Source organism: Anolis carolinensis, chromosome 6 (genome assembly GCF_035594765.1).
Source record: "Anolis carolinensis isolate JA03-04 chromosome 6, rAnoCar3.1.pri, whole genome shotgun sequence".
Taxonomy (NCBI): Eukaryota; Metazoa; Chordata; class Lepidosauria; order Squamata; family Dactyloidae; genus Anolis; species Anolis carolinensis.
Window position 1 is genome coordinate 54052910 of NC_085846.1, and position 16580 is coordinate 54069489.

The 16580-nt window shown below is 37.7% G+C and overlaps 1 protein-coding gene across 4 annotated transcripts in view; it reads left to right on the forward strand.

Annotated features, from left to right (window-relative positions):
• The window catches only part of gli3 (GLI family zinc finger 3), a 297548-nt gene that overhangs the window by 107981 nt on the left and 172987 nt on the right, over window positions 1-16580 (forward strand). For all 4 annotated transcript variants that reach the window (XM_008112874.3, XM_008112872.3, XM_008112873.3 and 1 more), the window contains one exon: window positions 2349-2591. In XM_008112874.3, the coding sequence (XP_008111081.2) occupies window positions 2349-2591 (243 nt within the window). The remainder of the gene's footprint in view (window positions 1-2348; window positions 2592-16580) is intronic.

Genomic DNA, 16580 nt, shown 5'->3' on the forward strand with positions numbered 1-16580 from the left:
TGTTTCATGCTTAAATGTCCTTGGGCATTTAGTTTTGTTTTGTAGATATGTCTGAACCATTTTTCTTGTTAATATGTTTTTTAATCTTCTGAAAACAAGACTTTACCTTTGATAGCTTGGCTATTACAGATAACTTTGAAATAACTTTCAGACCATCTTAGGTTACTGTTTCACATTTTAAAAAAGAAAAGAAAATTAGGATCAGTTCCTTCTTCACTGCAGAGCCTTCTGTGAAGTGTCAGTTGCATTGATGGTACTAAATAAATAAATAAATAAATAATGACAACAATTATAAAAACAACAGAGCGGTCATTTTTACCCTGGGATTGCAGCCAATCACAACTCTCTGATTTGACAGAACATGTTGGTTGTACATTGTAGGCATGTAATTTCACTGTGTTAGACATTTTTCCAAAAATATAATTTATTATCTACTCTTAAAAAGTCCAGGTATTATTTTTAAAATGCGCTTATGAAATCTGCAAGAGACTAAAAAGTAACTTTTGCCTCAGATGTTTACATATGTCAGGGCAATATTCTACAGAGATGTAATTACGATGCCTAACTCCCTCTTCCCATTGGTATTTCCATGTGTGTTCTCCAGGAAGAAGGGAAGCAAAACTACAGTTGGAGTTGAAGTAGCCTGCTTCTTTCCTGTGGAGTAGTATCATAGTTTTCAAATGTGTTGCTTCCTTGGGCTTGCCTCCCCATTCCTAGATCGTTCATAATGATTTATAACCCTGAATTGGGTACTTGATTTGATCCCAGACAATATGGTACTAACATCTGTAGTGGCTTTCCATAGACATTGTATCACAAGATGATTTAGGAACAGAGTAGCTTAGATACCACAGTGTTTATTGCATTCACCTCATTCATACATAAAAAGCAAGTGTCTCAGAGACTTTTTATTGATGTGGTTATGGTGACTATCCACAGGAACTTTATTATATAGATTGAACATCATTTATCCATAACTGTGAAAAATTCCAAAACCCAAAATGAGTGACAGAAATAGTGGCACCTTTGCTTTCTGGTGGCTCAATGTGCACAAATTTGTTTTAAAATATTGTATAAAATTATCTTCAGGCTATTTGTTTAGGATGTACAGAAATACAAGTTTCTCAAAATCCACCTCTCCCAAAACCAAAACATTTCCATGTCCGAGAACTGAGGATAAGGGATACTCAATTTGTTCAAATTATGAGAAAATTTCATTTTTTTAAAAATCCCCAAGAATTTTTTTTGAAGAACTCTTAAGATAGTTTTGATCTTTAGATTTTACAAATTAGGAAATGTTATTCTATTGAAAAAGAATGTGTATAGATACACACACAGAGTATATATATTTTAAAATAAGCTCAAGTGCATTTTGACTAAAATACATAAGCATTAAAACATTGCATTGATATTATACATATGAGAAATTCCTGATCAACAAACCAGCCACTCTGACATTTATGTTTATATAGTTTTGATGAAAGTAATAATACTTTTCAAACTCTGGATAGAAACTTCTTCCCATCCTTGCCACAATGCATCCTTCTTTCAAGGATTGAATTAACACAACATAGAAGGCATGTTTCAGTGTGTTGTAGAACCATGGGTAGAGTTTTAAAAGTCAAGTAGAACTGAGTATTCAAATAGCCTATGTTTTTCATACTAGACGTGTATGCCCACAAAAGGATATGACATTTTAAATGATTGATTCTGATTTATGTACCTCTCTGCACCCATGTTGTACAGCACATGGCTTTACATATGCTTGAAGACAAGCACCTCTCCTTCCTTAATGTTAATAACTTGTATCTCCCTTTAATGCCAAGGAGCTTTCTTTTTCCAACACTGTGTCCCTGAGGGTGCAAAAATAGTGTGGTGTCCAGTACAAAGCACCACTGGGTGGCTAGGTTTGATTTAGTTTCTTCTACCAGGGTTCATCTTCTGCAATTTGTGACAAATCGCTTTTGCTTCCCAGTCAAACAGCTAACACTTCTTAGCCTTCTTGTTCCAGTGGAAAGAAATAGCAAGCTGGTGCCCATTCCTATACGATTAATGGCCCTTCTGGTAAATGCACCAATGAATGGGGTGATGATGATCTACTGCCCAACAGCCCCTCACACTGAATGGCTTAGGTTCTCCCCTCCCCCTTTAACTTGCTTCTAGGAACATCTTTCATTGTTGCACATGTCCTCGCTGCTTTAAACTTGCCTTGTGGCTTATAAGACAGAGGAAACTTTTAAAGAAACTTTGATTATTTGTGACAGCTGAGTTAAAAGTTTCTTTTCCTCCTCTCTCCCCTCCCAAATCTCTTTCTTTCTCTTTCTCTCCCCACTCTTTTTCCTCCCTAGAGGATGAAAGTCCTGGACAGACCTATCACAGAGAGAGAAGAAACGCAATCACAATGCAGCCACAGGGTGGGCAAGGCCTCGGTAAAATCAGTGAAGAGCCTTCGACATCTAGCGAGGAAAGGGCCTCATTAATCAAGAAGGAGATCCATGGATCTATATCTCATCTTCCTGAGCCTTCATTACCTTACCGTGGGACAGTCTTTGCCATGGATCCCAGGAATGGTTATATGGATCCTCCTTACCGTAAGTATTTACAAGTTGATTTTTGAAAGTAGAAGGATCTGCTAGCTGTCATCTCCCATTGTATTTTAAAATTATTTTGAGAAGGAATTTATTTCTGACAAGGTTTTAAAATGTTGTTCTGTGGAAGAAGGCAAATAACTGGGTTGGGGAAGGAAAAGTACTGTATACTGTTATATTATGCCATTAAAATTTAATACAAGACACAGAACTCGTAAAGTTATTCTGAATATGTCCAATCTTAATATTCTGTTGAGTAAGTTCTGTAAATTCCCATGTGCCTAACCAAAGGAGTTCTACAGTTCCTCTGGAAAGAAGGGTATGCTAACTGTTGCTAGTGGTAATTTGTTACTGAAGAAATGGTATGTTTGGATTGGGGATGGAATAGAAAGGAATGAATTTAATGTTAAGTAATAGTCTGAACATTAGAAAAGTCTTCTTTGTATATAGTGTTACTTCGAACAGTAATTTCCCAAAGGTTGGAATGCAAGGCAGCAGACATGGCCATCAGTATTTGTAGCAACAATATGCAGCAAGAGTGGAAAGACAATGAGTGATTTGTAACTTTGGAATACTTGATTAGAAATTAATAAAGGATTAATGAATATGTGGCTCTTGGGTACAGATGTGCAAAAAGATTTGTGTACTGGCAAAGAAGGAAGGAGTTTGAAACAATTTCCCCTCCATCTGTTTCTAGTTAAAAGGGGGAAATCATGTAGCCGTGTAGTAATGAAGCACATCTTGAGGTGTCAGCCTCAGCCTTTTGATTATAGATTTATCATCCAGTGGGGTTTGTGCTTGTGCATTTAACCTTTTAGTCTCTGATACCAGGTGATAGACTAAGACCCATGATGAAGGACCAGTCTGGGTCTTGTGTCTCCCTCCTTTTCCCTCTCACTGCTCCCTCCCGAATTCATTCAGAAATGTTAGTGTTTGGAGGCAAAAGGTCATTAGCCAGATGAATGATTAGTGAAGACAGCTGATTAGTAATTTTTTTTGGTAAAGAAAGTAGTAGGGATAAAAGCTAATTTTATCCCTTCATTAGTTGGGTTAGCAGCAAAGGAGAATGTTCACTCATCAGGGGGCAGATCAAAGTTTGTCTTACACAGAAATGTTAAATTTCACTCGAACTGAACAGCATCTCTTCTAAAAAGATCTGATAATAAAGGAATTGCATCTGATAATAAAATATATAGGTGGGGTAATAATAAGGACATTAGGTTACATTGGTGTTTAAGTGCTTAGTGATTCAAAGGTTTCACATACTAGGTTTGACTATGCTTTGAGTGCCCAGTAGATTTGTGATCATGCTAGTGATTTAGTTTGCTCTCCTACAAATCTCCTGCACTAAGCCTCTTCAAAGCCTTTAAAAATATTCCTGTCTTTGAAAAAGGTGTTGAGGGGCTTGCCATAAAAACACTATGAGCAAAATATGAGAAACCCCTAATGCCATTATTTATGCATAACTTTGTAACTTTGCTAGATCATAATCATCATCTGTTTCCATACAAAAATGTCATTAATTTCATTTGTACACATGACTTGAATGTGTACAGAAAAGATTTGTAAAGCCAGAAAGCTTGCATAATCTTGCATTATATCATTTAATTAATTGAAGTTACTTATGAGAAAATATGGAGATGACAAAAATTCACTCATGAGTGTGCTAGAATTTTAAAGCAGATGAATCTCAGACAGTTCACAGGTTTAAATTGTGTAATATCTCTTCAGCTTTACAGGACCTACGTAGATGATCTGCTCAAAATTCACTGCTTTGATTATTTTAAGTGAGACTCTTGAAGATTAAGCAACATTTGTCAAAAGTCAAAATGTGATTGCAATCACAGCTTTTTCCACAAATGGAGTTATTTTAATAGAAATAAAACATGCATATATTTTAAGCTTATTGAAGATACGACATGATATGTGCTGCTGATTCCTTCACATGTTGCTGTATTTTCTCCAAAATGTGTCCCCTATGTTACAGACATCATTTACTAGATAAAGGGTCAGTTTACAAACTGAAATTAAGCACTGTAAATAATCTCATTGAAAATTATCAGTTTATACAATACATTCAATTTTTAGAAAACACAAGATTCCTTGTGTCTTGGCATCTCATTTAGTAGTTTTGAGACCACGTGTCAGCTTCCTATCGTTTAGAGTGGAGCTTCCTTATGGGCCATAGATCACTGCCATGTGAATGCGGTACACAGAGGGACTGTTACATAGGTTATAAAACTTTAGTACACTGAGCCATGTGGGATGCTTTTTTTGCTCAGCTTATGCCCTGTATAACTCATTCCTAGTTATCTGATAACTTTATAAATTTACTTCTTCAGAATAACCATAAATATTTTTGTATATCAACACCTGCATTAGTTCCATTTTCACTGATTGTTGTCAAAAATCTCAGATTTAAACAGAAGAACTAATTTAGGAGAACCCTCAAGGCACTGGAAAATATCCTATAACTTCAGCATAAATTTGTATTATGTATAGATTCATCCCCTCAAGAGAATTTGAGAACATTCATCCTTACCATATATTAAATCCTGCACATACACATATTCTCATTTTACCCTTTACCAGACAGAAGGACAACTAAATGATAAGAATATCTGACTAAGTTAATAAGAGAGAAGAAAGGCAAATTTCCACATTTATACTTTTACATTTAGATATGTGAACATTCACCTCTATACGCTGAATAAATTGTTTCCCTACTGTGACTGTAGTCAGCGCTATTAGATTAGGTGGTCTTTGTGGTTACCTCTAGCTCTATAATTGTATGATTCCTTGTTGTGTACATTGTCATATGGATGTGTATGAAGGGTTCTGCCGGTGCGGTTGAGTTTCATGGCAGACTTAAAATACAAGGAATCACTTGGGAACTATCCCTTGGGAAGTATGTTATATATGTAACTTGGATATATGCCCAGAGGATGAAATACACAGGAAGAAATACGTGTATTTAGCCTATTAGCAAGGGAATAACTGTGTGGAGAAATGTTTGTGGAGCATAAAGGTGTACATGGAGTCCCCACGTTACTGGCTTCTGACTGACATCCAACTCATAGTTAGGAATTTGTGAGAGACAACAAAAAGTGAGAAGACATCTACCCCTAGGAAGGGAAATTCACTTCTGGAAGAGTTACCATGGGAAAAAAGTATCACCACTGAAGCTTTAGCACCAAGCCTTGTTTCCATGACAAGCCAAATTTTTCAAAACCCAATTTTCACAGGGACAATGAGGTGAAATCCAGACAGCCAAACAAATGTAACAGGGGTGTTAATCCTTCCTTATGCATTCAAAACTAAAAGAATGGCTGGAGCTACACTTAAAAATGTACCTATTCTGACTTACATACAAATTCAATTAAGAACAAACCTACAGAACTGGGCAGAATCTTGTCCGTAACTCGGGGATTTCCTATATCTTTTTCGAAACAGTACTTACATTATACAGTAGAGTCTCACTTATCCAAGCTAAATGGGCCAGCAGAAGCTTGGATAAGCGAATATCTTGGATAATAAGGAGTGATTAAGGAAAAGCCTATTAAACATCAAATTAGGTTATGATTTTACAAATTAAGCACCAAAACATCATGTTATACAACAAATTTGACAGAAAAAGTAGTTCAATATGCAGTAATGTTATATTGTAATTACTGTATTTACGAATTTAGCACCAAAATATCATGATGTATTGAAAATATTGACTACAAAAATGCCTTGGATAATCCAGAAACTTGGATAAGCGAGGCTTGGATAAGTGAGACTCTACTGTACTTGAAGCCTTCAAATGGCACCTGTTGAGACGGTTTAATTCTGTAATCCCACACACATCCTCCTGTTGCTACAGATAGGGCATGAACTGAAGAACTTACCCCTTCTCACAATTTTTGTCAGTTTGGGTGAGGAATGAACTGACAAACCTCAATGTCTGCTTTCTCAATGTCTGCTTTGTGTTTATTTATATATTCCAGTTTTTCTGGAAATAGATTATCTTTCTGTATCAAGGGGAGAAAAAAAAGGAAATATAATTTCTCTTCCTCTCTTTGTCCTTTTTGAAAAGTACAAATTAGACATGTCTTGAATTTTTTTATACATGTAGCCATGTGACTGTTTATCTACATGACTAATATTTCTAAGCTTCAAGGGTCTAACTATTTAAGGGATTATACCTTATCGAATCAAATAGTTATAACATAGCACAAGATTGTGTTTTGAGGGCATGTGATTTTGGGGTAGGAATGGCTCAGCATTCTTTTGAGAGAACTGTCACCTTCTGTTAAGCCGTTGTTGACTAGTTGAAAACTAGTTCTCCTTGTCCCTTCAGATTGTGGAGGGAACTTGCATGATTCAATATTTTAACATATGAATGTATTGCCTGTGCATACAAAAGTGAACAACGAGCAGAATCAAGCTTAGCTTCCTCTCTGATGAGCTGTTTTTTTTTTTTTGGTGTGTGCATAGGAATCTTTGCTGAATGTATGGTTGTATATGTTGAGATATTGAGAAAGGAGGGCTGTTTAGTTATGTTGTTCTCCACCTGAAGGTTAGAGGAATAGTGCCCAGATACAGCTTCACTACTTCAATGAAAACAAATATAGAACTTAAACATTTGGGATGATGCGATGTATCCCAATACTCTCAACACAGTGCTGTGTTCAGTACTCAGGAAAGCATGGAAAAGAAACTTGTAGCTACTGACCAGACTGGCATTGTTAATTCAGTTTCATCATTCACTTCTGTGCCAGTGTAATTCATATTGAAAGCAATGTCATTTATTCATACGCAGGACCAGTGCAAAAAATTACAGTTTGGTTTCAGTTTAGCTTATTTACTTGATATCACTCCATACTTTTCTATTAAAATACAGATTGCGCATGGACTAAAAATGTTTGATTTTGGAAATTTGTATTTGTAGATACACATACAATGAATTATCTTGGAGATGCAACCTCATAGTAAACGGGAAATTCATTCAGGCTTATAACTTATAGTTTGAAGGTAATTTTTACACAATATTTTAAATGCTCATTTTTACTCGAGTCTAATGCACCATCGAATCTAATGTGCACCTCAATTTTCAAAATGCCAAAACTCAAAAAGGTACTTACCATATTATGTAAATATAATATGCACCCTAATTTTGGGAAGGTAATTTTGTAAAAAATGTGAGCATTAAATTCATGCAAATACGGTAAGTTGGTGCATGAAATAATGTTTATGTATACTGAATAATCAGAAAGCAAAGATATTGCTATCTCAGCCACACAGGTGAACATTCTTTTGGATTCTGGAGTATTTTTGATTTTAGAATTCTGGATATGGGACACCCAATCAGTAATACATAAAGCGGTGTCATGTAAAGCACTGCAAAATATAGTACAGCGAAACAGTAGAATTATACAGTCATTAAAGGAATAACAAAAAGAGTCAGCAATATCAGCAATATCAAACCACAGCAATATTATAAAACAGATCATTACAAAAATAGAAATAAAAGGAAGACAACACTGTACCAACACTGTATGACGGGAAGAGAGAAAATCTTGTACATCCCCACTAGAAGATAATTCTCCACATTTGGAGCCACTGCTCAAAACGTGCCTTCCGTTGTCATGTAACTCATGGATAGGACAGAGGAAGGGATTTGAGGTTGAGTAGTATCTTTTGGTGTCACCACTGCATTTGTATTAGAGGTAGAATATTCATCTTTGTTTTGTGGTCAAAAGATTAGTTTCCAGATACTTGGGAAAGCCAGCCAGGAAGAATGGTGAGAATTTCCCACAACCGTTAACCCTTATTCAAACAGCTCAAAATGTTTCAGAAGGTCATTCTTTGCATAGTGCACATGGAGTTTATGTGTAAGAATGGTGGAAGTCATTTTGTGCATAATGCACACAAGTTTCCTGTGCAAGATTACAGTTTTCTGTGTATTTATATAGAAATAGGTTTTGCACAAAAATCAAGACTGTAAACTTTTTTCTGAAACCTTCATAATGAATACCATGAAATAATATGGCACACAATACAAAAGCGCTGAAGAGATGGAATTTGGATCTGTTCATTCATTTTCTTTACATGCTTTTCTTGCAACAGTCAAAAGGCATCGTTTTAAATATCAAGCTCTAAAGAGAGTTTACCAAGTGTCAAAAGAGGAAGCCACAACCTCTCAGGCTAAGATCTGCCTAGAAAGGCATTTTCCTATGTTTCAGTCAACTATGTTTCAACCAGATATTTAATGCAAAGAGTAGCTTAAGACCAGAATTTAGGAAGTGGGCAGCTTGGTTTGGGAACAGACATTTCTGGAGAAACTATTTGAAATCTCTGTGAGTTTTGTGATGAGCAGAATATGATAACTGCTCATACATATAGTTTAAAAACAATCCAAAGCATAAGATCTTGTTTTGCAACCTATTTGGTGTTTTGTCACTTATTTGCATGCCTCTTCTTTTTTCTACACTCAACACGTATATATTGCCAACGACACATTGTCAATGCACACTTTCCAACACTGAAAACAAGTATTTGGCAAAAAAAGATAATTCCATCCTCTATGAAGGGTTTGAAAAGCCCCAAATATATTTAAACAAAACTCTTCTATATATATAAAAATGTTCTAACTATTTCTAACTTAAAGTAAACAGCGAAACTAAACACCCAAAACCCACGAAACTTGACCACAAAAGACATGGTCATCCCTGCTGTGTTTAGACATCAAAAAAACAAGAAAAATAAAGTCCTAATTAGAGGGAGAGGAATAATTGTTTTTCCCCCATTGCTGCCAGTTAGAAGGCTAAGCTCCACCCACTTTGTCTCCTAGCAACCCACTCAGCCATTTAATGGCGCCCAGGGCTGCTTCAATCAGGCCTCTTCCACACTGCCTATAAAATACAGATTATCTGATTTGAACTGGATTATATGGCAGTGTAGACTCAAGGCCCTTCCACACAGCTATATTACCCATTTATAATCTTATATTATCTGCTTTGAACTGGATTATCTTGAGTCCGCACTGCCATATAATCCACTTCAGTGTGCATTTTATACAGCTGTGTAGAAGGAGCCTTATATAATCCAGTTCTAAGCAGATAATATAAGATTATAAATATACAGTAGAGTCTCACGTATCCAACATAAACACCCTGGCAGAATGTTGGATAAGCGAATATGTTGGATAATAAGAAGGGATTAAGGAAAAGTCTATTAAACATCAAATTATGTTATGATTTTACAAATTAAGCACCAAAACATCATGTTGTACAACCAATTTGACAGAAAAGGTAGTTCAATGCGCAGTAATGCTATGTAGTAATTACTGTATTTATGAATTTAGCATCAAAACATCACAATGTATTGAAAACATTGACTACAAAAACATTGACTACTCAAAGGCTGACTGCATTTGATAATCCAGAACATTGGATAAGTGAATGTTGGATAAGTGAGACTCTATTGTAATATGAAATAATTACTGTGATATAATAATACAGAACAATATAATCTCTAAAACCAGGACAGTAAATAAAGAGTAACACTCTGAAAGCAGGGAAATTGGGAATTCCAGAAAGGAAACAATCAGGGCCAGCTAACATTTCCCAACAAAGGATTCTCCCAGACAGGAAGCAGCCAGGCTTTGAAGCTGCAAGGACATTAAATGCTAATCAAGGTGGCTAATTGTAGCATTCATACCTGCCACACTGAAACTATTAATTGCTATTCAAACTGGTCAACCAAGGACTCCGCAAGGTAGAAAGCGGCCAGGCTTTTAAGCAGCAAGGCTATTCAGTGCTATTCAACCTGGCCAACCAAGATTTCCCCTAGATAGAAAACCCCCAAGCTTTGAAGCCACGAGGCTATTCCGTACCATTCAACCTGGACTAGCAAGGATGCCCTATGTAGAAAGCGGCCAGGCTTTTAAGCTGCAATACTATTCAGTGCAGTTCAAGCTGGCCAAACAAGGATTCCCCTACTAAGGAAGTAGCCAGGCTTCAAAGCGGCTCTTTGATTGAGGGTGCTACTCCAGCTACTCCAGAAAACAGCCAAGCTTTAAGGCTGCAAGGCTATTCACTGCTATTCCACCAGGCCAACAAATGATTCCCATAAGCCACAGCAACGCGTGGCCGGGCAAAGCTACTAGTCTATAAAATACTAGTTTGAAATCTGTTTAGAATTGGAACTGTGGTATCCTAACACAAGGGCTGACTCAACATTCTTTGCCTTTTTTATACCCTGCAAACATGCATGTTTACATGACCTGTATCAGTGATTCTCAATTAGGGTGAGGCTCAAGTTGTCAAGAAATATTGTTGGACTTCAGCTAATTATACTCTATGGTTAATGATTCTGAAAATTTAAATTTTATAAGATCTACTAGCACTCTCTAGTTGAAAACTGCTTCTCTGTATTATTCTTGACTGGTCTTAAGGGTAAAGTACATGGTATTAGATATAGTCATAGATTGAGATAATCTGAATTTCATTAGATATAGGTGGGCATGAATACTAGTGCAGATATTGTGGTACATGGATTTCAGGTCCCTACCAAACTTTATTTTTGTGGTCTTGCTTCATTAGTTGGCTGTTTTGAATTACCGTAATAAGTGATGTCTGCCTTAATGGCATTGTGACACTGTAAGAGTAGCAACAAACAGTTGGTTTGTAGAAGTAATGTACCATGTATAGTTGTGTATAGGTTGAAAAACATGACCAAAAAAAACCCATCCTTGAAAACCTGGCTCAATTTATACATAAGTCGTTGCTGGACCCAGCATGAAAGCAGTGACAAGAGGCACAGGAGAGACATTTTCACCCCATTACCTCTCCCTTGTTCAAACAAGCAGAAAGGCAGCCCTTCCTCAACTTTGTTTTTAGCCTGATTGGAGTTCAGCTGCAATGTGGGGGAGCCATTCCTGGTGGACCTGAACTGCAATGGCCATTTTTACCAAGGACTTTCTGCTTGAGCTTCTCTGCAGAGAACCTGTGCCAATCATTTTCAGTAGGACTTTATGCAGACTCTTTTGTTGTTCCTGGTAAACAAGTCAGGATTTAAAAAAAAAGTTTTGATCCATTTCTGTGAGGAAGAAACAGCTTAAACTGATGGGAAGCATAGTCAGGACTAACCAAGCCAATGTCTTCTTGAAATGTGGTTAGGCTGGTGGAAACTATTCAGGTTAATAGATCAGAATTCAATAATCAAGAGTTCAGGACCACAGGCAGTGATTTGCTTAATGGCCATGATCATTTTGTGAATGGTCAGTATTGATGATAAAATTATCAACCTCAGTACTTTTTCTAGGTATATTCACTCTGAGTTGTTTGCCAATATCCTACCCCATTATTATGCACTGCATAAATGCATAAGCCTTTTGCTATTGCATCTCATATATTTGAATTTTTCTGTATGAAACTCATCCTGTAACAAATTTGTTATTCTTAATTTGTTCATTGTAAAACTATCACTTGATTTAGGGAGCAGTCTTGTACATGAGAGCCAACCTCTTCCCCTCCCCTTCAGTATTGATTTTTTGGGGAATCTGAGTCCAAAAACATGTGAAGGGCCAAGACTTCCCTTTGGTAGTATGGGGATTATCTCAATAGACACTACAGTAACTTTGCTTCTTAGAGAAGCAAGTAATCCCATAGTCTACGCCAGTGATTCTCAAAGTGGGCACTACTGCCCCCCTCGTGGGCGCTGCAGAGATCCAGGGGGTTGGTGATGGCCACAGGTGCATTGGGGGGCAGGGCCAGGGGAGGGGCGGGACCTCTTCCCAAGTGACAGGGATGAGTCCCTGAGGCACCTGTTAGGACACAGGGGACAGAGTTGGAGGAGTGGACATGGCTTCTTCCCAAGAGCCCGAGACAGGGCTGAGAATCTATACCTCTCCTGAGGCACTTGTTGGGACACAGAGGGCTGAGCTATGGAAGGGGGTGGGGCCTCCTTCCAAGAACCCAAGACAGGGCTGAGCCTCTATACCTCTCCTGAGAGGCCTTTTAGGACTAAAGGGCGGGGCTAGGGGCAGGGGTGGGGCCTCTTCCCAAGAGTACGAGACAGGGCTGAGCCTCTATACCTCCCCTGAGGCACTTGTAGAACACAGCGGCAGGGTATAGAGGTTCAGCCCTGTCAGGCACTTGGGAAGAGGCCCCGCCCCCTCCTCTAGCCCCGCCCCCTGTGTCCTGGCAGGTGCTGCAGGACAGGAATAGAAGCTCAGCCCTGCCTCAGAGCTTGTAATTCTGCCCATTCCAGTCCTGGCCACCCATTTGTGGCCCCACCCACCTCCCCCTCCCAGCTCTGCATCTTGGACTAGGGGAGAGGCTCAACCCTGCCCTCTTGAGCAGGAGCCACGCCCACCCCTCTAAGCCACGCCCACCTTTCCAGGGGGCGCTGAGTAATATTCTCCTGGAAAGGGGGCAGTAGGCCAAATAAGTTTGGAAACCACTGGTCTACACAAAGGTATATCCCATGGCTGGGAAAATGGCTGAGTGAAGTTTCAGCAGCCCAAAAACCTTGGGACTTTACAGAGTCTGTGACTGTGATGGGAATGCTGTTTCTGAGCATGTTCAGAAATTTAAATTGTGGAGTTAGAAATCATTCTGCTCAGGTTAGGAAATCCCACTTGCTTCCAGTTAGGAGAAATGGAACTGGATGACTTTGTCTTCGGTCTCCTACAGGTGATTAAAGCAGATGTGGTCCTGGGCATAACTTCTTTAACAAAAGCTTTGGTAATAGAGTCACAAATAACACAGAGAGCATAAGGATAGATTTCTTGACCCTTAAAAAAAGCAGTTCAACGTTTTTAGCTAAAACTAGCAATGTTCATGCACATGTGAATGAAACAACAAGGTCTTGTATAAGTAAATAAAACTAATTTCATCCTTCTGGGTACCACTTCAAAACTTCTTTACAAAATGTATGCAGGGACAATTTTTCCTTTCCCCACCATCACATTTCTTATGATTTCTGTTTTGGTGGGCAAACTTGTGATCTATGCTGTCTCACTCTTTTTAAAACATACAATGAGGGAGTTGATAAGAGGACTTATCAGTTCACTCGCTTTTCATTTAATTCATGTGCAGTAAGGGATTCTAGAGGTGACAGTTGTACACTTTTCCTTTTGTAGGCAGGCACATAGTAGGATTGGCTAAAGTAAAATCCCATGTTTCTTTATTTATTTATTTACATCACTTTTACCCCGCCTTTCTCTCCGAGGAGACTCAAAGCGGCTTACAGTAAATAGGCAAAAATTCAATGCCTAAAAACAATGTAAAAACAACAATTCATATAAAACAATCTACAAAACAACAGTTCATATAAAACAGGTACCATTACAAAATAAAATCACATTATATAAAATTATATAAAATTTTAAGAATGTCCAAGATTTTACTTTAAGAATGTCCAAGATTTTACTTTACTTTAAGCTCTTCGTGTTATTTACTGTCAATAGCAAGTCAGCTGCAACCTGATACTGAAAATGTATTTTTCCAACCCCTTTAGCCATGTTTCCAATGCCAATGCTAGATTTCCATTGCTGTATATACTCGAGTATAAGCTGACCCGGATATAAGCCGATGCACCTAATTTTACCACAAAAAAACTGGGATAACTTACTGACTCGAGTATAAGCCAGGGGTGGGAAATGCAGCAGCTACTGGTAAATTTCAAAATAAAAATAGATACCAATAACATTTCATTAATTGAGGCATCAGTAAGTTAAATGTTTTTGAATAAAGAAAAACAAACTAGCTCTATAAATGGAAAAGTAGGGGCCACAAAAACAATATGGTATCAACAACAACAACAACAACAACAACAACAACAACAACAACAACAATAATAATAATAATTGCATTTGGATTCCACCCTGTCTCTCCATGGGGACTCAGGCCAGCTGCCAACATAGTAACAGGCAAACATTCAATGCTTAAATAAACAATGCAGATAATTATAGATACTTATTTCACGTATGTATTTTCCCCTGAAACGTTTGCAAATCCTCTTTATGAATATATTCATATTCATATTCATATCTATCTAGACATGTCTATATATATATATTTGTATGTTCATTTCCCCCCTGTAATATTTGCAAACCCTATATATAGGTAGGTATGAATATATTCATAGCTATCCAGACATCTCTCTTTATATAGATAATTATATCTATATAGGATTTGCAGAGACTTGCAAACATATGAGGGTAAATTCATATGTAAAAATAATGTATATGTATGGCTACAGATATACAGGTACATGGATCAATATGTATATAGGATTTGCAAAGACCTGCAACATATAAGGGGAAAATTCATATATAAAATTAATGTAGATAGATAGAGAGATATAAGTACATAAGGATTGCAAGGGGTTCATGCCTATATATCTGTAGGAGAGTTTAACAAATATTTCAGGGGAAAATGTTTTCATAAGATTAATGAATATATATTTTTCTTCTTCCTGACTTGCAAGGGCGTCTTTCCCCTTTCAAAACATTCCCTTGATTAAGAGTGAGGAAGGCTTTGCAAAAGAAAGCACACTGATAAGGGCGAGTAAGAGAGAATATACCATATATTGCAAGCAATAGCCTGCAGGCTCCGTTGCTGGCCTTGACCCCATTATAAGCTGAGGGAGGCTTTTTCAGCTTTAAAAAAGGGCTGAAAAACTCAGCTTATCTTTGAGTATTCACAGTAGTTCATTACTGGGCACTTTACTACTGTATGGGGTGTCATTCCCACCCCCAGGGCATTCTGGATGAGATAAATTATTCATTTCAGTTTGGTCTCAGGCCTGACTGTGGCACAGAAACAGTTTTAGTTGTCTTAGTGGATGACCTTTGCCAGGAACTACCCAGGAGGGATGCACTTCTATTGGTTCTGCTCAGTCTGTCAATTTGTTTATGTCATCAGCTGTAGGAGGGTACTTGGAGAATTTGCTCCTTCCTAAACTGGGAAATGGAATAAGTGATTCTGGGAGATTTATTTTAGACCCAACAGTCAAAGGTATGAAAGGTATGACACCACTGGAGAGGTTTATGGAGTTTTAAGGACGAGCAGACAACATGTGTCCTGAATTCGGGACATAGATTAACAGTACCCCGGACATAGGTAACCATATGAAACTTAGGTATGTGTATGTGATAGAGGTAGGTCTGACTCTGGCTTTAGGGTCAGGTACCTTTAAGACACCCCTTGGTGGCAGGGAAGTTTAGGCCCAAGTGGTTCCTTTCCTGTCATCCCTAGGATTCTAGCAGCTGTGCAGAGGCTAGGGCTTATTGATTAATAAATGAGTTGGTTGATAACTGGATCCGAAGCCCATGTTATTAGGCCAGACCTACTGGATTTACAACCGTAAGTAATAAAGTTGTGGCCTTTTTATTCAGTATTTTGTTGTATGTCCTTGATTTTTTGTATTGCAGAGGGAAATCCATCCCAAACATGCAACAACAAAGCCATAAGTATGCAAAAGATACCAAAGTTTGTTACCTTTTCCACCTCTACCCAAGAAAGCTGTTTCAAGTGTCTGTCATTCATAGTGATGAGGGAATAGGGATTCAGCCTGTATTATATAGATTGCATTGTTCTTAAAGACAGGCATTTTCATCTTATTCAGCCCTGAACTTGAAAATTCAGGTTTCTCTGGTGGCCAGGAGTGTATTTGCAAAGTTAAGGCTTGTTTACTAGCTGTGTTTCTTCATGCAGGCTTTTGAGCTATCTGTAGTGATACATACCCTAGTTACATCAATTTTGGATTGAAGCACTGCCTTTGAATAATGTTTGGAAACCTCAGCTGGTTCAAAAAGCTGCAACAAGACTATTAACCTAGGGGTTAGTTACAGGGAGTATTCTACTTCCATATTAAACAACTTCACCAGCTACCAGTCTGTTTTTGTGCAGAATTCAAAGTTTTGGTTATGACTTATATAGCATGGCTTATGTTATATGAAGGAACATAGAGTTCATCCAACAGAACGTGTTCAGTTTA